This window comes from Cibotium barometz, chromosome 4 (assembly GCF_041138505.1).
Source record: "Cibotium barometz isolate CiBa-2024 chromosome 4, ASM4113850v1, whole genome shotgun sequence".
In the NCBI taxonomy this organism is placed as follows: Eukaryota; Viridiplantae; Streptophyta; class Polypodiopsida; order Cyatheales; family Cibotiaceae; genus Cibotium; species Cibotium barometz.
The window spans coordinates 53,069,258-53,090,532 of record NC_141049.1 but is presented as its reverse complement, the minus strand read 5'-3'; the positions used below and the strand labels follow the sequence as shown (position 1 = coordinate 53,090,532).

Genomic DNA, 21,275 nt, shown 5'->3' with positions numbered 1-21,275 from the left:
TTTTTTGGGATTTAACTCCCATATACTCTGCTTGTTCACAAATGATTTCTTGGTAATTGTTTTTTGTAGATCATTCATCTATGCATTGAAGTGAATCCTGTGTGTGTGTGTGTGTGTGTGTGTGTGTGTGCGCGCGCGCGCGTGCGTGCATGTGCGCTATTTGGGCAGACGGGTGGGGGTGTGTGAAAATGAAAATGCTTTGAATATCAACTATCACTTTAACTGTGCTACAAACAGGACACACAAGAGTTACAGCAAGCGTTGGAGACTGCAGTAGCAGGTGTAGAGGTAATGTTATGCTTTATACAGTTCTTTGACATTCTTTTGTGAATATGTGCGATCCCTTGTGAGTATATATGCTTGTAAGATGAGTATTTTTAACACCATATTGTGCGTCAAATATGTAAAAGCGTCAGAGATTTATAATGGGATCCAGGTTAGTGGGGTTGCCATCATCGCTTTCTTTTCTTTGACTACACAGTCGAGTGGTTGACAGCAGACACAGCATAGCGCTTCCACTTGGGTCCTCACAAGAAGAACCGACTCAGAGATAGAATCATCATGTTACTAGAGCATACAAGTTTTTGGGAGTAGGATTCTTCTGGCTGAGAGCTCATGGTAGGCTTTCTGTCAATAGATGGAGATCACTAATGGGTGCAGCCCCAAAATGTCCCACAGGCATCGCACCATCAGGGACCATTCAAAGGGTCTTGTGGAAGAGAACCATATTTTATTATTTGGGACCCCAAATGTTTTATAAAGGCAATCTGGCAGATTGACATGGTGGAATGGTCCATACCTTGACCTTGGAAGAGACCCAAAACTCCTCTTCAGAGCACATCACTTGGCTATAGGCTCAGCTTAGGAGATTATTGGGAGCTTAACAGCTTAGCAGATTGGGGCTAGATGTACAGAGAGGATATTGAGCGTACTCAGACATATCATGTACATGTGGTTTGATACAGTCAGCACCCTCTCCTTTATTAGAAAGGCAGGCCCAGGTCAACAGAGATCAAATGGAATGCTTTTATGAGTATTTAGGGTCATCCCCTCCCCCCTACATCTGCCATACAAATTGGATAGAGATTGTTTTCCGCAATTGGCACTTGGAGTCATCCAGGCAGCTTGCACAGGCGGCTTTTCACGAAGATGCAGTTTTATCGTAACCACCCTATGAGGCTTACAGAGGATGTCTTCATTCAGAAGCCTGGCTATCTTCACATGCACATGTTACACATCATGAGCATTACCATTGCCCAGATCAGAGTCCCATCACATCGCTTGAGGGTGGAAACTGGGCAAGCAGAGGGCATTGCCAGAGAGAACAGGATCTGTCAATTCTGTTCACTAGAGGTCGAGATAGAGGAGCACTATCTTTTCAGATGCCCAGTGTACTATGAGATATGAGCAAGGTTTCATTGCCTCTTCAGGGATGGATTTGGCCACTTTTCTTGGGTTATTGATTTCTTAGACCAGTGATGCCTGGGACTATCCAATGGAGCTACGCCGCCACAGAGATCCTCTATGCAAAGAGGCATAGAGGCAGACCCTAGTTACATCACAGCTCTCCATCACAAGTTTGTTTCATCCAATGCAGGATGGAGGCCCCCACCGACAACTACAAGACAGCTTTGACCCGAATGCCCCTCCTCGACAGACCAGACAATGCACACGGGCAGCCCATGTGCAACATGTGCCACCCTGCCTCTCAGGCATCTCTCTGGACAGAACGATCGGGACATTAGAGCCATGCATGAGCTCCTGGTATTTAGTGGGATGTCCCATGGCCTAACTCCGATGGCCTCACTTTCACTATGGAAGAGGATCTAGTATCGTGGACTGTATCATGGTGTCTCTTGCACTTCTGCGACAGATCCAAGATTTCACAACCGCCACCTAATGGGGCAGATCACACTCACCTTGCTTTCACACTAAAAAGGCCTATATCCTTTCACCCGTTACCTGTAGCATCCACTTGACTATGTCCTGGTCGGTCTTTATGACAATCATCTCTCCCAGCGCACATCCACACTTGATCTTACACTACCCATTGCAACTCTCACATCATAACTCTCCACCATCACACTGCAGTCTCTAAGGCTACTGTTGGGTGCCCAGGGGGTGCAGGTGGGGTATATACTTGAGATGCAACCACAGATGGGGTTAATAGTGGCTCTCTTAGCTAAAGAAATCTGTGATAGAGGCTTGGGTGGGTCCTGCTGCCTCTCCTCTGTGTGTGTTACATGCACTGAGGTTGATTGTGATAACGCACAACAGGGCCTTCTTTATACCTTTATGTGGTGAGAATCTTTAGCATCAACTTTAGAGAGTAGAGAGAGAGAGAGAGAAGAGAATGAGAATGTAGAAGACGACACAGTATTGGGTCCCAATACCCACTGAAGGGCCCCCCTCTGCAAGCAGGAGTATTTGCTTATATTATTCTTTGGAGAAATGCTGTACTATGCTGAGTACAAATGATATGAATGCCCAACGCAAGGACGAGGAGACCCAGATGTCAGCTGAGTATCCAGCTATCCCGAGGATTTACTGAAGACTCTCCTTGGCCACTGATGCAAATCCAGATGACTGTAGGACTGCACCTATGCTGGCTGAGATAGAAGAGTATCTTCCTTATTGCTTGGAGATGAGCAGGACTCGAACTGCTGTTGTTGAATGTTCACTGCTGAATACGAGATGCTCCTGACTGAAATGATGTGTTTGCTTATATATGCTTTCCTACTGCAGGTCGGCCAGATATGCTAATGTCGGCCAGATGTGTAGACCTTCACGGCTGCCATAAATGCTCATTATCCCAAGCTTTTGGCATTTATCTGTCCACATGAGCAGGCCGACTGGGCTCCCAACCACATATATAAGCATGTAGACATTTTCAGCATAAAATCAAGTCATTAGTTCATTCATAAAGTCACATTCGGTCATAGAACCAGTAAGGTATCATGTAGAAAGGGGCAAGTCACCCCTATGGGGCTGACCATAGCCCTAAATCATGTACAAGCAGTAAGCAACCTTTTTGTACCATAGTAATACAAGAAAAGCTGAACACTAATCTCTCTCTTCTTCTCTCTCCTCTCTATCTTATCTCATGTTAAGTAGCATCAATGTTCTTAAGTATGCTTAGGGTTGTGGATCAGTACAGCAAGGCTTCCGTGCATGCAGCAATGTGTGTGCGTATGTTTGTGCCTCTTGATGTCGGTGCATCTCTAGTAAGTACCCCAAGCATTTCTAACCAATGTAGTGCATCACTCAAGCGAGAGGGCCAAAGCGGGCTCTAGAGTGACAATGAAACCTCCCCTTTATCTCATGTTACTCTAGCCACCTAAACAGGTAAGCCTTCTCCGACTCTTCATTTGAGCATAGTTGAGAGAGAGAGAGAGAGAGAGAGAAAGAAAGTTCTACTAAGATCTACGAAAGACCGAAGGGTGTATGAGACCAAAAGTGTTACAATCAGTGTTCGAAAAAAACCCGGGTATAGTGTAATTTGCACCTGCAGATTTTTAAAACTACCTTCAAATTTGAAACTTAAGGGTATAAAAACTTGCAGATTTTGAGGGGTTGTAGAACAAAAACCTTCAAAATTTGAAAGTTTTCTTTATAAATAATTTCACAATTTTTAGATGAAGGTTTTTTACTTTTTGGGAAAATAGTTTTTTTCGAACACTGGTTACAATGTGTCCATGAACTGACAAAATCACATGATTAAACAACTAGAGCTGAGAGAAGAAACAACAGCCCTAAAAGTGCCATTGGTACTATGCTACAATGTAAACAAGTAAGCCTCCTCTGACTCTCCATTTGGGCGTAATTGAGATAAAGAAAGAAAGATATATTTATGTCTTACAAAAGGCTTGATGGGCCTATGAGACAACACATGATTACAAGTATCCATGGAATATCATCGTCATGGAAAACTGAAACTGAAGCTGAGTCCTAGGTAAATGCACATAACAAAGGGGGGAGCATGCTATAAAGTATACATGTTAGTGGGAAGGTGGATTATCCATCAGCTCAGAACACATCCCCCCGTCGTGTAGCTTGATGGCATTGAACTTGGGTCCTCGCAATGGGACCAAACATTCTACCAACTCAGCTATGTGCCTATAAAGTATACAAGAATGATCATAATGCACTCTATCCCAAATCTATGGAGTGGAGGGGTCCATGGAGGAGATCCATCATCGGGCAGGAGAGGATGGCCGCAAGATCTGAAATAGTGAAGAGGCTGAGAAGAAGAGGCCTCCATCGTGTGTCGGGCGCGGGAGGGAGAGAGAGAGAGAGAGAGAGAGAGAGAGAGAGAGAGAGAGCTGCCAAAAATTGTATTCTATCTCTATGATGGAACTAATGCAGGAAAGGTGTTGGGCAAGGGTTTCTCCAGCCTCTTCGCCTGCTGAGCCTATCCCAAAAGCAAACCTTCCGGAAGTTGAATACTTGAAGATACCATCCGATGGCACTGATGACTGGGAAATCGATTATAATCAACTGAAATTAAATTGTAAAGTGGCCTCTGGATCTTTTGGCGATCTGTAAGTACACCCAATGCCTGTTGCTCGAATTGGCACATTCATATGGAGCCATGTATTGAAAACTGAGTTGATAATGCAGATACAGAGGTACTTATTGTGGACAGGACGTTGCAATAAAAGTTTTGAAGCCCGAGCGATTGAATGAGGATTTGCAGAGAGAGTTTGCTCAGGAAGTGTACATTATGAGGTAGATTTCTTTTGGCTTTTAATCTTTTAATCACCTTACAGAAGAAAGCACAAAATTTTTTAAAGTGGTATTTTTTTCCTTCTATAATATGTAAGAGTCTTGCAGGCGTGGCAAGAGCACACAAATTTTATTTATTGTTTTTGTGAAATGTTATAATATCTACTTCCTAGGTATATTGCTTTTCTATCTTTGCCATTCGTATGTATATTTGTGCTTTTTTTGGGTGATCTGCCACTATTCATGTTGGACGCAACTTTGGCTGGATTACTATGGTGCTATAGACCCTTGTTTTTTATTGTTGCCTTTGTAAGATCGCCAACCACAACTCCACGCGCACCCCCCCCCCCCCCCCTCACACTCACACTGTTAGAGAGTCTTGTGGCAGCGATTAATTGAATGTCATCACACTAAGCAGCAAATTGTTTAGAGAGGACAGTTATGTTTAGGTTTCAGTAGAAGAATCAGCCCATGTTCTGAGAAAATATGTAAAGTGACAAAAGAAGTATGTGTGAATGCAACTAATGCAAATTACAGATTTACACAAGTTAATGCAACTAATGCAAAGTAAGCAGAGTAATTGGCTGACTTTGTAGGCCTATCTTTTAGGTAAAAAGGACATCTCTCCATTCTACACATCTTCGACAAGTCGTTTGGAAGGGAGAGAACGTCACGTTGATCAAGACTCGTTCTTTGAACCTAATCTAATGTGAATTACAAAACTAAAGAAAGCTGAAATAATCTGCTGAAAATACTATGTAAGTTCAAATAAAGCAAAGAACCCTCTTATAGTCCTCTGCCAATTTTAGCAGTTCTCCCAAATGCTAAAATCTCCAAATAGGAAACCATGGAACCCTCTTATAGTTCTCTGCCAATTTTAGCAGTCCTCTCCCAAATGCTAAAATCTCCAAAATAGGAAGCCATGGACTGATCAGCTAGTGTTTTGACTGAAGCAAAAATTGAAACATTTTTATTTCTAAATTGAGTACGTCAATGTCAAAACCTTAGAGAACTAATCTACCTCGATGGGGAAGAAGCCAGAACAATATATAGGCAAGCACTCACCTCCTCGAGCACATGGCCTATCCAATGGGGAAAGGAGGTGGTAGTCAACTCCTATCCTCAAGATGACATGGATCTATCGTCACGTGCACCTGCTGCACTAGGGTACAAAGTGTCCATACTTTTACAAAAGTACACAATAATCTTTTGAGTTTAGTGATGAGCACTGAGCCCAAGTTTAGGGACCAGTCGTGAATTGCCATTAGGTTTAGGTCTTAGGACAGACAGTCAATGTGTTGTCACGCACACAAATAGAACGCACTTAAATTGCAAGTTGTACATGTGTCTAGGGGACTTATTAGGCCAAGACCCTAGTGTCTGACATAAGGGAAAACAGGTTTTAAGACCCACAGATATTTGACAGTTAAAACACAGTTACAAGGTAGTGTAGACACCATTCGGGACAGATGGACAGATCCAGGCAGGCCCGACAAGGCAGATAGGTAGTTAGGCAGGCCATACAGCAGGTCAATCAAGTAAGGTGTTGGTTGGGCAGTAGTCATGGGGTTAAGTAGGCCAATCCCAGGGTTGTCTAATAAGCCCTCCCCTTGTCTCATTTCTTATATCTGAGCTATTCCAGTGCAAGCATCAGGAGTCATCTACAGGAGCAAAGATCACTAGCAGAAATGCCCATACCCATGAGGAGCAAGTGTGAGTTTTAGGATCTTCCTTAGCTCAGCATGCAGTTCACTCATGCACAAAAGGAGCCCAATGGGCACAGTCCCAGCTCCTGTTCAACCTGAAATATAGCCCACGCTCAGTCCGTAGAGGGGAATTGACACTTCAAGAATCATCTTTGATCGCGGCATTGTACTTCATTACATTGCAAGCAAATACACCCCAAGGTAGGGGGCCTTAATCCATAGAGGCGAATTGACACTTCAAGAATCATCATTGATCACGGCATTGTAATTCATTACATTGTAAGCAAATACACCCCAAGGTGGGGGGTCCTTAAAGTGGGTTAGTTAATGTACTGTATGATCTTTCCTCTCTCATCTTTTCAATCGAAGTTAATTGCGTCAAAGTATCAAGTAAGGACACCTTAGTTGAGGTTTTTGGCAACACATGTAACATTGGTATCAGAGTTAACACTTCTTTGAGCCTGTACAAACACAGTGCAAGATATTTTTTTCAAAGCTCTTGGAAATTTCGCGGAGCTGCCCACTGAAACTTTATATGGATGGCTTATTTACATCTAGAAAAATCATTGAGCCACCCACTCAGTCATAGAAGGAGACAATGCCAACAAAAGAGTCTTTGCGGGCCTCCAACCTCAAAGAGAGCACCGTCCCAACACCAATAGGACACTAGGTACAACCCCTAGATGCTTCAGATGATGTAGATGATACAAGTGCTCGAGACCTAGCAAGCTCGTAAGATTGAGACCAGATGTGTTTAGAGCTTGAAGCGAGAGGATTGGCAGAGCGAATGTTGCACCCATAGATCTCCTAAGCACTGAATTAACAGGACTAGCTCCCAAATTAGGGGTCGTGGAGGCTAGCTCCCGGCTCTTTCTCCGACATTGGTATCCTATATGTGGTTTGTTACTTTAGATCGGGATCCAAAGTTTACATCTCACTTCTGGCGAGCTCTGTTCGACAACTTTGTGTCATGTGCATGAAATGCCATGGACATTCTCAGAGCTAATCCAGAACGGGCAGCCAAGAAAAAGACCATTAAAGCTAGGATTTGGAGCACAGGGTGCAGAAAAGTGGCTAGTGTGGACTTGGAGAGGAACCAGAGAATTTGTCGGCTGCAAGTATGACAGGTGCATTAGTATCGGCTGCAAGAGGACTGTCGGCTGCAAGCATGACAGGCGCATCACTTTTGATGGATTTTTGGTCCAGTCGGCCAGCTCTCCATGAAGTCCAAGAGACTATAAATAGCAAGTTTTACTCATTGTATTCATTCATTCCTCTATGGAATGGGTCCTTAGGGTCCAAGTAGGGACTAGATTTTGGGTGATGTTCACGTTTTGTATGAAGGCAGCCTAGGGCTGCAGAGTTAGGTACCTTTTTGTACCATCAGAAATATAATGAATTTCCAGCTATCTCTCTCTCTCTACTACTGTCTCTTTATGTCTGCGTTTTGCATCAGCATGTTTCTAGTAGTGTTTAGGGCTGAAAGAAGACACCCAGAGCTTCCGCGTGTTACATTGGTATCAGAGCATCAGGCTTAGCAAAGCTAAACACTAATTCAGTCCCATGTGATAGTGTACAGGTCCAAGGTACAAGAAAGTACACGGATACGAAGCCCAAGGCAAGGAACATAGAATCGGGAAGAGCTCCCAGGAGGTTTGTTGGTGGTGTTCCACAAAGCCAGAGGGGATGGGAGTCCTGTGAGCCAGATAGGTTCTCGGGCAACGGTCCCAAGGGAGGATTACCCTCCAAGGGGTGATGTGAGAGTGTTCAGAGTCAGGGCAAGAATGGATTGGAGACTGGAGGGAACACATGCATTGATCCTATTCAGAGTCAAAGAGTGGTTTTGGAGACCAGGCCGGGCTTTTAGAGAAAAAGGGTTGTCAGAGATATGGATGGATGACAGAGAGACTCCCAGAATAGAATGGGATGATGACAGTCATCCAAGAACAGGTTGGAATCCCATCATCAAGTTTAGCAGAGGGGGATGTCGTGTGCATGAAATGCCATGGACATTCTCAGAGTTAATCCAGAATGGGCAGCCAAGAAAAAGACCATTAAAGCTAGGATTTGGAGCACAAGGTGCGGAAAAGTGGCTAGTGTGGACTTGGAGAGGAACCAGAGAATGTATCAGCTGCAAGTATGACAGGCACATTAGTATCAGCTGCAAGAGAAGGACTGTCGGCTGTAAGCATGACAGGCGCATCACTTTTGATGGATTTTTGGTCCAGTCGGCTAGCTCTCCATGAAGTCCAAGAGACTATAAATAGCAAGTTTTGCTCCTCATTGTATTCATTCATTCCTCTAGGGAATGGGTCCTTAGGGCATAGTAGCAACGGAACGGGAACGGAACGAAAGCACCACCAGGGGAACGAGAACGGGGAAAAGGGGGAGCGGGAACGAGGGGGAACGGAAACAGGGAACGACCTAGATAATTCCTAGAAATGACAATAAATCTTAACATACAATGCTCATTTATATAACCAAATCAGAGACACACTAAAGTCTAGTGCACCACAATTTGCATGGCTAGATACTAACACTGAACAGATCTCACAAGTCAAAATAAATTGGCCCACATCATACATGACATAAGTGACAAAAAGCACAAAATGTGGCCCACATGGCACAGCCTAGATAAAAGAAACAATCCAAGTCCAAAGTCCAAGCCTCAAGGTGACATGCAAATAGTAAGGAGATATCATGCATGGCTACTGCCAGTGATGCCATCAAGGAGACTATCATCTATGTCATCCAAGAAAGCCATATCATCAAGACCAACATCTGCAGCATCCAAATCTTCAATCCCATCCTGACCAGGATCTGCAAGTCCATGTGTCTCCACATCATCCGAGGACTCCTCATCAAGCAATATAAACTTCTCTGGTTTGGGAGAAGCCATATCACCAAGCAAGCACAAATTAGCACTTACAAAAATCAAGTCATTGACTTGTTTTGTTCCAAATTTGTTCCTCTTCTTGGATGCAACATGGCCGAACACACTCCATAGTCTCAATCGGAGAGGAGCTTGCACCTTGAGACAAGATCCTTACTGCCAATGATTGTAGCTGTGGTGTACGAGCCCCATAATCCTCCCACCATAAAGCAGCCCCTATCTTAAACCTATCTCTCTGTGCATCAGCCGATCCAAACCTTCCCAACTTGCTGCGATAAAATCCAAGTTGGTCTTTCACCAACCGTCGTTTATTTGCATCACGAACCTGCCTAGAAAGCACTGTCTCCCAACAACCATCCATCACCTCATCATCGGCCTCTTGTCCACATCCTTGGAACTCGGGATCCAAGACATACGCAGCAGCATGCATAGGAGAATGATAACCATTCCATCGTGCTTCACATAATTCTCGAACCTCTGCATATTTCTCATCAGACAAGCCCATTTCCCCTATTTTCTCGGTCATTCAGTCAGCCCCCTCATAAACCTTGCCAATGCATGGCTCCCATCCATCTGCAATCCGCATCAAGCACATGATCGGCTTCATCATAGCATTGATAGTGTTGACTTCATCCCAAAATGTGAAGTCTTGTATGGTTCTTGCAACCTCTATGCCGGCTCTTGACCGAGAAAGAGCCCATCCCATCCACTCATTGCATACAACCAACTGCTTCAAAGGCAATTGCACTTTGGATAATCTCTTCATCATGTGAAGTCTTGTATGGTTCTTGCAACCTCTATGCCGGCTCTTGACCGAGAAAGAGCCCATCCCATCCACTCATTGCATACAACCAACTGCTTCAAAGGCAATTGCACTTTGGATAACCTCTTCGTCATTAGAAAGTTATAACCAAAGCGTGTCTCTGAGTACTTCAAGAGATCCTTTTTGGGCGATCTCTTGCGGAATTCATTCAAAATAAACTGATGGTTTTGAATGAAGCTTATTATCTCCTTGCCTTTTTGAATGTGTGGATCAACCCATGGCAAGCTGCCAACATCCTTCAATAAGTTGCTCAAACAATGAGCAAAGCATGGACTAAATGTGATATGCGGATACCTGTCTTCAAGCTTAAGACCAGCTGCTCTATTTGTTGCCTCACCATCAGCTAAGAACTGAATAACATTCTTTGGTCCAACTTTCTCAATACCTTCGGCCCACTCTTCCACAAGCTGATTTGCAGTTTTTCCAGTCCCAGAAGCATCATGTGAGGAAATGAATTGCATTCTTTCTCGAGAATAAGCAACCATGCCATGAATGGACCTTTTTCGAGTGTTACTCCAACCATCTGCAATAAGTGACACACCATTCTTTGCCCAAATTTCATGCACAGACTCTAAAGCACATTCAATTGCAGCTTTCTCCTTTTGCAACAAGGTGGTGCGTAGTGTCTCATATGAAGGAGGCTTGTATGTTGGGCCATACCGTGCAATCTCCTGGACCATTTCAATGAAATATGGAGACCTAGCAACATTGAATGCTACATGATCATGATAAAAGAACCTTGCAACAACTGCATCTACCCTCTCTTTCTTGCGGGGATCCCAAGCTGCTCCCAAGGTTTGCTGCTTTCCGGAACTTGCACCCATAGACTGCGAATCTTGGGAAAATGCAAAGCTCCCAAGTCCTCCATACTGTTGTCCATCTCCCAAGTGTACATCTTCCCCATGTCTACTGAAGTAAGATGCATCAATTGCCGGTTTCTTTCATGCACATGCTTTCTCCTCTTCACTTGGGTACTTTGCCAAAAGCTCTCTACGCATTTCAGGTGTTGTCCCTAGGCATTTGTTCACTTGTGCTTTTTCATTGTTTACATGGCATAGATGTGCTCTCACACGGTTTGCTCCTCCTGACTTCTCTTTGTTACATTGCTTGCATTTCCATCGTGTTGCACCTCCCTTAGATGAATACCTTTCTAGCCTTTCAACCTCGTCCCACCAAGTAGCATTCGAAGCCGATCGCTTTGAACCCGAGTAAGCCAGGATTTCTGCAAATTCGGGCAAAAAGTTGAATAGACTTTCAAAGTTAACCATTACAGAGAAATGAGTCCTTTTTTTGTTGGGGTAAAGGCATTATGCCCACCCTTATAGTGTGTACAAGCCCATAAGTTATAGTACATAGTACACTTAGTACTTTTAATGTACTAAGTGCACTATGTGTACTAGTGCAATATACATGTGTGATAGGGGAGTCACACACTCATTCCCATGAGTTGACTTATCCCCACAACTCTCTCTCTCTCTCTTCCTTCTTCTCTGTGTATGTCTCCCACATGAACTCTAACCCTAACTCCCATTCAACTGGTATCAGAGCTGGAGGGGAGTTTGCACGGACTCAAAGCGCAGAAACGTGCACAATGGTAATCGAGGCCTGTTAGATCTTCTTGCGCATTTGTTTGTCTGTGTCGGGCATTTCGTCAGAGGGCCACCATGAGGCCTCTACCAGCGGGGTGTCATTCTCACCAACGAGCTCTTATAGTGGGAGTTCTTCCTGGATGCTTCGCAATGCTGGGGCAATCGGCTTAGGAAGGTAGCAAGCAGGCGTGTGCTGTCTGTGTGAGCGTTGAGCGCTAGGCGTTAGACGGCGTAGAGCTACCGGTCGGAGGCGGCGTCAACGAACGAACATGTGTCCCCGTGAAGGCGAGCTCGTAGCGAACCACTAGGCGAAGGCGTAAAACCACGCCTACAAGCGAGCCGTCGAAGCGCAGGCGTGTTATCGCTGGGCGATTTCAACTGTCCCCGTGGGATCTTCTTCCCGACTCGGTTGGGCAGCGTCAACAGCCGTGAGACGCCAACTCTCCCATTCAACTCGACAGCAGAACTAGCCGGGACAGTCGCCAACGAGGAGAGCTATGCAAGGAAAGCTATGCACCACTGCCAGCCTGCGGCCCCGTGGAACTCCTCACCTGTCATTGTGTCTCCACGATTTCTGCAGCAGCACCAAATTCAGCAAACCCCCCTTTCCTGCAACAAAAAATCAGAAATTACAAGGTATTTTGCTTCAATTTTTTTTTTTGGGATTTGCAATTGAGCAAGTACAATCATCAATTGAGCAGGTACAGGTGCCAAATTGCTCAATTTTTGAGCAAAATTGGCAAAATTGGGTGACATTGGTCACAATCAGGATCAATTTGCAGGAAATTGGATGTCGAAATTTGGGGCTTTTGATGTAATTGTGCAATTAAGCACTCATACATGCTGTATGATGTGAGAAATCGCACATTCGGGCAAAATTGCAGCAAATTGCAGTGCAGATCAAAGGGCTTTTGTGCCGATTGGATTGATTTGCATGCAGGCACTCGCATTTGATGCTTTGGGCAACGTGTTGATGCCTGGCAAGCACTCAATGTGCCTGTAAATCAAGGGGCTTTTATGTATTGGTTGTATATGTGGCCAGGGGGAAGCATCGTGAAGACTCTGGATGCCTTCATGTGCGCTAATGTACCATGTATGATCAGACGGGCGTCGGGCAGTGAACTTTCGAAAAGCGACGGGCGCGAAAGGCGACGACAGTACGGGCGTCGGGCTTATATTTTTTTTAAAAAAAAATCTACGTCATCGTTCCCACCTGGGGGAACGTTCCATCTCGCGTTCCACCGGCGTTCCACGGTCATTCCGTGGTGTTCCACAGACGTTCCACCACCTCGTCATTCTTGACCCCCGTTTCCATTGTTCCCTTCATGCTGGCCATGAGGGAATACGTTCCACCGTTCCCAATGGGGGGAAACGGGGTTCCCCTGCTACTATGCCTTAGGGTCCAAGTAGGGACTAGATTTTGGGTGATGTTCACTCTTTTGTATGAAGGAAGCCTAGGGCTGCAGAGTTAGGTACCTTTTTGTACCATCAAAAATATAGTGAATTTCCAGTTTTGCATCAGCATGTTTCCAGTAGTGTTTAGGGCTGAAAGAAGACCCCCAGAGCTTCCGCGTGTTACACTTTGGTACCAAATTGCAATTGTTCAGTGCATATTCTCAGACCGATGGCCAAACATAGATTTACAACCAGATGGCTTTCGATGTGCTTAAAATGTACTGCCATGATTTGCAGTCGAAGTGGAAGCTTCATCTACCGTTGGTGCAGGCACACACACTCATCAAGTGTTGGCAGAACTCCTTATAAGGTAGCCTTTGGTCGAAGATTATCATCCCTTCTCTCTCGGATGATATCTCCTTCTTTGATTGCCAGACAGCTGGACGATGCACGACGTCTTCCACGTCTCTTGGTTACAGCCTTATATCGGACCTTCATTGCAGATGCTTCCAGAAAAGCAGCAACCAGAACGGTTGATAAAGTAGAAGTGATAAAACCCAAGCAGATCCTTCTACATCGTTGGAAGCACGGTTCCGGACGACAACTTCGCCAATTATATACCAAGTTCAAAGATCAAGAGACCCATGAAGCCGTTTGGCTAGATGAAGAATTCTTCCTCGAGTATCCATAGTTATTGGCGGACTACCTCGAAGCCATGAACCTGCTGCCAAGCTAAGCAAGAGGAAATGTCACATGCACCCATGCACTGTGGTACACGGTGACACACTAGCTCATCAACAGTGCAAGAAACATGTACAGAAGTAATACCTTGATAGGAGATTTTGTCGTTGATGTGTTAGGGAGACTTGCCTCTATAGCCCGTCCGAAACACACCACCGTGAGGAGGGAACGACGATCAACCACCACAACCCAGCAACAATACCAAAGTACAGTACCAGTCCACTCAGCTCACGTCCCATGTTCTTCAGCTGATACATGCAGATACTTGAGCACACTCCAAACCCTTCAAAATAGCCCAGCTGACTATCCCAATGGTCCCCTGCATCAGCTGATCAGAAACCACCGGGACTACTGGAGCAACTTCTTCTGCTCTTCTCTCTCGGGACACAACTGGCCTTCCTTCTCTGAACTTCCCTTTGTTTTTGAGCCAACCTCTATAGCTTCCATTCCTTCTCTTTCGCTATCCTCAAAGCCTCTTCAAAGGTTGTGGATCTCTTCAACTCCACTTTCTCCTTCACATCAGCATGAAGGGACTTGATAAACATGTCTTTTTTCAGAAGAACAGGCGGATACTCTGTTCCCAGGGACGTATCCCATCTTACCAATAGGTCTTCAAGACAGTCCACAAATCTGTCAAACACATAAGACAGATTATGCTTTAACTTATGGATTTCATGCCATAGAGCATGTGGGGATTCCCCCTGCTTATAATGTTGCACCAAGACCCCTTTGATGTCTTCATATGCTTGACCTTGATTTAGCTGAGCTCTCCATGTCTGCAGCCACCGTTTGGCATCTCCCTTCAACAACATTGACAACAGTGTCAACTTATTCTTATCTTTATCTTTCCCAAAGGTAAATGCACAAAGTGTATCTACCGTGTGTAGCACGCACACAAGACTAGCTTCGAGGCTTGGGGTAGCTTGGAGCTAGGTAGGCTGATTAGCGAGCTGGGCTAGGGATGGACTGACGGGCGGGGGCCCATGTGTGGATGCCCGGTGACCGGCCAAGAGCCTATGAAAGGGTGGCCCAGGTGGTGGCCCAGGTCAGTCAGTTAGTTAGAGTCTCGCGAGGCTATGCGAGAGCTTTGCGGCCAGGAGCCTGGATCTAGTGTAGACGTGCACTTGCTTCATGCAGCCGAGGCCGGCAGTAGTCTCTAGGCCCTTAAGGGTAGCTCCGTGCCGGTATGGGACATCATGGGGTAGAGACTGGTCGGTACGTCTAGCTAGTTAGCTTAGCTCGTGGCTCGGTGGGGACAGCCAGGTCTTGTGGGTTTTGCCCACGGTTGTCATGGTTAGGTGGTGAGTCAGGCTTGCACCCCCTTAACAGTTTATGGTTTTGTTTTGCAAGTTTTCTCTACGAGGAGACCCTTGGGGATTTGACAGTGATCAGCCTGCCTAGCTCCAAGCTACTACCCCAAGCCTCGAAGCTAGTCTTGTATGTATACTGCACACAGTAGATACACTTTGTGCACATGACAATATGTGCGTGTGTTTCCAAAGCCACCAATATATGGTGTTATCCCACACATTCCAGTAATTATGGGATTAAGGAAATGAAGAAGATAGGAATTGGGATTAGGAAGGAAAAGAGATGGGAGAACAAGAGGTGAAAATAATAGAAGAAGAGGAGGAAGAGAAAACTAAGAAAAAGAAAGGGAGGAAAGGAGAAGAAGAGGAGAAGGAAGGAGAGGAAGAGGAGGAGAAGGAGAGGGCCCATGGGCATTCAAGTTGCTGCTCTACAAAAGGATCTACACAAGGGAAAAAAACGGGGAAAAAAACTGAAAGAAAATGTTATAAAATGTGGAAAAAATTTTAGAAACTTCCTTGGCCAAGAGGTTTCGAGGTTTTTTAGAAACAGTTGTCGCAATAGCATCAATTCCAGTTAATCGAGATTTAGATTTAGGTGGACCAATAGGGATGCTTAGGAGGGAATATCACATGCATCCTCCATAGACAATAGATGCATGTGTGACTCTAGGCTATCAATTAGGATTAGGGTTGAGTAGAAGAAGTGGCCCATCTGAGCCCTAAATTATGGATTTATGAAAAATTGGCCGGCTTAGTTTGCCGACGTGTTCTATACATCGGATCTTTCCCTCCTCGCTCGACGGACTACACATCTTCTACAAGCCTTTTGGAGCAGCCAACAAAGGGAGAGTTAATCATCAAGAGTAGCAGATCAACCCTAACAAGAGAAATTAAGGCAGATCCGCTTCTTATTGTAGAAGATTTCAGCAAGTGGGAGAGGACTCCACGAGGGTCTCCTCATATTTTCACATTTCTCTTAGCATGCAGTTCAGTTTTCAGCAGATTATTTTGTAATATTTCAGCTTTCTTCAACTTAGTAATATACAATAGATTAGGTTGAGAGAATCAAGTCTATGATGTTATCTCTTTCCTCTCTTCTCTACATTCAAATTGATTGAGAGAAACAGCCTGGGTGACATTACCCTCTATTGTGCCTCCTAAGGTTTGTTCAACATGACCAGCCCTTCGCCGGGCCTTCTGGACATCCTTTTGAGTAGTTGGATGCATTTGTCACCCAGGCTACCAATTATGGTATGGCTCTAGCATAAAAGTTAGCTCATATAAGCCCTATTCTATGGGATTGTTCAGTTGTCCTTTGAAGAATGAAGCAATTCATTCAGCATCTTAGGGGCTCTCACATTTGTATTGATCAGATTGATGCAGCTATTCCGCATGAGTGCCTCTCTGGGACCTTTCATGGAGACTATTATCCGAGTTGGCTAGGAGTTTTTTCGAGGATAGGCATACCTCTGTAGGTCATTGCTCTCTTGGGCCAGGAGGCTATAGATTGCATCATTTACTCTATCATGCCTGGAGGGAGATTGAGGAGATGTAATACGGAGGAGATCATCCCAACTACTAGACTTAGTCCAGTGAGGATTGTTGGTCATTTGGGAAAGTTCATTGACCCTTCTCCTTAGATAGTGACTCATGGCTCTCGGTGTTTGTGGTTATATGGTGAGTGGATTGATGCCTTTGATCCTTTGAAAAGCCTTCCTTTTTTTAGTTTCATCGTCCGGAATGCTAGGCTTCTCCTCACTCGACAGATGCATAGGATCCCTACTCTCAAGCGAGCTATGATATTTCTCCAGTGATACAACGCAGATATTGGCATAGGCTTTGGCACTCATACAGAAGGAGCCAGATCTCTCATTTCTTTTGGTTATTCTTACATGGTGGTCTCCCCACCAATCAGTGGAGATCGGTTTTCGGTGTAGCACCTTCTTGCCCTAGGTGTGCGGCAGATTCTAAGACTGTGCAACATTGTTTATGGGGATGCAGCAGTGCACAGCAGATTTGGGGTTCTTTAGCCCAACTTATGGGCAAATTGAGTGGTCGAGCCATGCATGTGACTTGGGAGCCAGTTGCTTGGCTCTCCCAGTCCGGTCCGCAGCTCTTTTATGAGGGTAGTGGTACAGATTCTGCTATTTTTATTCGTAGAGGTATTGCCTAGCATGGTTTATTGCAGGATGTCCCTCACTCTGATTATACACCCCCCTGACAGAGGATTGACAAGTATTATAGCATGGTAGATCTGGAGAGCTAGATGCACGGAGGCTATTGAGGGTGTCGAGATTTTTGGGTCTCAGTGCATTAGTACTATATGGGGTGATATCATCCATACTCTTATGGCTACTTGGGCTCATATTTAGGGGTCCTCTCGATCTGCGCAGGCAAAGCACGTGATATTTATGCGGGAGTGGGACCATGGCATCTTCTTTTCCTCTAGTCCCACAGGTCTTTCATGGCATCATGATGCTCCTTAGTGGTCGAAATCACCTTACATATTGGGGTGATTCTATTCTTTTCCGGCTTATAGCTGTGATTGTTGTATGTCTTTTTCATACTTAATAGAAGTCTCTTTCTGAAAAGAAAAAGAAAAATAAAGAATGAAGCAGTTCATGGCTATGAACAAAATGAAGAAAATAGCTTTGAGGGCTTCCTAAGTTATTTTGCCTATGTGCTCTAGCTCCATAGATAGGATTCCTTTCTCCCCATTCTATGCATATGCTACAAGTCTTTCAAAGCAGCAAGACAAGGGAGAGGGATTCCACAGGTGGGTGACAGAGGCACAAAGTTATCTCCATTAGCTATGGCTTGCTTGAACCTTGTTGTTTTCTATGGGCAGCATAGTCACATGGGACACGAAATGGGGACAGGGAACGGGGATGGAAAAGATTGAGAATGGCCATTCCTTGTGACTATAGAGTGACATGGGATGGGAATGGGAACGGGAAGATGCTGCCATCCCCAACATTCCCGAGTCTAAAAATGCCCATTCCCTGTGACTATGTCCCAACATGCTCCATGCTGATTTCGTTCTGATTTTGCCCTAGTGCTAGAATCCATAGTTCACAATTGTGTCCAGCAGTTCCAACAATGGTCTTTTCCTGAATGGCCTGAGGCACAAGATCCCCCTGTAGTTACTGTTATTCACTTCCCTGTAGGCACTTGTTTTATCCGCCTGTAGGTGATGCCGCCGATGAAGCACCTAGTGGGGTTTTGAACATAGTGGTCCTAGGCAAAGACCTTCACCACTTGAGCTATCACCTCATTGGCTCCAATACTGGTCTTTTATTGCTCTTTGGTTCCCATTTTACTCTTATTCTTACAGGATTTCCATCTCCGAGCATTGATTATCCCTTTGTAGGGGTGCACTTATACTGACCCTGTACAAATCCTATGACCATGCGATTTTTATCAATAGGGTCCACAGTGATCTCTCTCTCTCTCTCTCTCTCTCTCTCTCTCTCTCTCTCGTCTAAGCTACTCCTGTATATGGCCTCAATAGTCATTGCACGTGCATCTGAAGCCTGAAGCATGTGACATGCACGCACATGCACAAGCACAGACCTAGTCATGAGATTTTCTAACAAGTTTTTGAGCGGATAAATGATTAAACATCAAAGTGAATTCAGGAAAGTTCGACATAAAAACGTTGTACAATTCATTGGCGCATGTACTCGGCCTCCAAATCTTTGCATTGTAACAGGTAACTGTTGTCTTTTACATGTAGAATCTGTTTTAAATTTTCCAGCACAGATTTAGGAAGTACATCTCATAAATATATATATATCTGGAAATGATTTATATCCCTCTAGTGCTAGAGCACCTCATGGGTTCAGTTCTGTGTTTGTTGGCAGAGTTCATGTCAGGTGGAAGTGTCTATGACTATCTTCACAGTCAGAGGGGTGTGTTTAAGTTCCCAGTGCTTCTTCGGGTAGCAATTGATGTTTCGAAAGGGATGGATTATTTGCATCAGAATAACATCATCCACAGAGACTTAAAGGCTGCAAACCTGCTAATGGATGAGCATGAGGTGAAGCTATCCTCTTTCCTTTGTTGCTCACTCAATGCATTTCTTAGAGAGGTTACTCAAATTTCTCTAGATTCAATTCAGGTGGTCAAGGTCGCTGACTTTGGAGTTGCACGTGTCCAAGCCCAAAGCGGGATAATGACAGCAGAGACGGGTACCTATAGATGGATGGCTCCTGAGGTATGGAACCTGCCAAATGCCATAATTTTTAGTGAAAAGAAATACATTTTCTGTGGCTTTTAATTTTGAAAACAGAACCGTATGTAACCAGATCTTTTTCGGGGATCATAGCCATGACCCCAGATCTTGATGAGGTTACGTAAAAAGATTTCTTGAAAGGGTTGAATGGGCATGTATATGGATGTACCTACATTGCACGGATTGGTTGGTTGACTTGAACTCTGGTTCCACAGGTGATTGAACACAAGCCTTATGATCGGAAGGCCGATGTTTTCAGCTTTGGTATAGTCTTGTGGGAGCTCTTGACTGGGAAGGTAAAATAATACTGTGAAATAAGATAACCTGGCACTGTAGAAACTACGGGTCTGATACAACTGAGGGTATTGTGGAACGGATGTGTCTATTTTCAGTTACCATATGATTACCTGACACCCTTGCAAGCGGCAGTTGGTGTTGTTCAGAAGGTACTCCATTATTTTCTCATAGTCATCTTGGCCAGAGGGCTGTGATGTCGTGTCATCTGGGACTCTCAACATGACTATATTGGTAGCCTTTTCGTTTCCACAGTTTTGTGAGCATATCAATAAGATCTGTTATGTCAAACAGGGTTTGCGGCCAACAATACCTAAGAACACACATCCAAGACTCACCGAGCTACTTGAAACATGTTGGCAGCAAGATCCAAAAGAACGACCAGAATTTTCTGAGATCACTGCAGTTCTCCAGGATATTTTCAAAGAGGTTGGTACATGGCTACATATGTTCTTTTCTCTTTTTATCCATCACTAAGACATCCTGATTGTTTTAACAGATTGGAGATGATGAAAGAAAGGAGAAAAGAGGGGGTTTTTTCTCAGCATTGAAGAGGACCTCTCATTGAAAAGGGGATCCTTTGAGATGACTTAGCATGTGCAAACGGGCTTGGTTCTCGTTGGATATATGCTTTCGTCATTGTATGGTGGACCTTAGTCCCTGATGTTGCCCCGTGACTGCAAAAAGCAGAGCGAGTGAGTACATGTCATCGCACTGTGTGCATTGAAGACCCTCACTCCCATGGTCAAAGTGTACTAAAAGGGCATTCAAGCCTCCTGGCTGAGGGCAATTGGGAGGGAGAGGGATGAGAGTAATACTGTCACTGCTTTCTTACCTGATAGGTTACACCCTCATGGAATACTTGCTAGTCCCATCTGCAAAATTCATGAGGAACTGCTGTCTTTAGTCCTGATCGGTAGTGACTAGCTCTGTGATATCACGTCTTATAGCAGTAGTGTGAAGGACATTGAACTGGCTGCTTTTTGAGTGCCAAATTTTCCTTTTTATTCAGTGTCAACTATGGAGTACAAAATCGTCTCCATGGTGGCACTACTTGATTTTAGAATTTTATCTATTTTGTTTTTGTGATGTTTGGAAGCCTCTAAAAATGTTGAGAGCAAATGCGAAGTTTCCAGTTAAATAAAGTTTAGGCTATTTTGAGTCCAGTCAAATTTGGCAAATTTTTGTGTATATACAGGTCTTGACATACTGGTAATTTGAGTCATGCCTTTTATCTCTCTCCCCCTCATGAAAGTCGACTCCCACAGTGTGCATCTTTGATCGTGGGCATCTATTTCAACACTTGGTGTCAGATCTACTGAGAAATTTTGAAGGTTCCTTTTTCCTTTGCAACAAAAGCATCCACAGCAACCCATCAACATCATCAGGCGACAGAGTCAAGCGGAAATCGAAATTGGCAACAGGTGCTCAGCATCATCTATTCCCCCCCCCCCCCCCCCCAAAAAAAAAAAAAAAGAAGATTCTTCTATTAGTTATATAAAGGAAAACCAGCTGTACGGCTGAATATAACACTGCTAAAAAGCAGTCCAAATGTGGATCGCAAA

General features: G+C 44.5%; 1 protein-coding gene across 1 annotated transcript in view; it reads left to right on the top strand.

Moving 5' to 3' along the window:
• The window catches only part of LOC147639394 (serine/threonine-protein kinase STY46-like), a 62,684-nt gene extending 41,808 nt beyond the window's left edge, over positions 1-20,876 (top strand). The window contains exons 6-15 of the mRNA XM_086790801.1: positions 238-288; positions 4,366-4,541; positions 4,621-4,728; positions 18,821-18,894; positions 19,046-19,221; positions 19,303-19,398; positions 19,632-19,712; positions 19,809-19,862; positions 20,005-20,139; positions 20,210-20,876. Of these exons, the coding sequence (XP_086646927.1) occupies positions 238-288; positions 4,366-4,541; positions 4,621-4,728; positions 18,821-18,894; positions 19,046-19,221; positions 19,303-19,398; positions 19,632-19,712; positions 19,809-19,862; positions 20,005-20,139; positions 20,210-20,278 (1,020 nt within the window). The 3' untranslated portion in view covers positions 20,279-20,876. The remainder of the gene's footprint in view (positions 1-237; positions 289-4,365; positions 4,542-4,620; positions 4,729-18,820; positions 18,895-19,045; positions 19,222-19,302; positions 19,399-19,631; positions 19,713-19,808; positions 19,863-20,004; positions 20,140-20,209) is intronic.
• Positions 20,877-21,275: the final 399 nt, after the last annotated feature.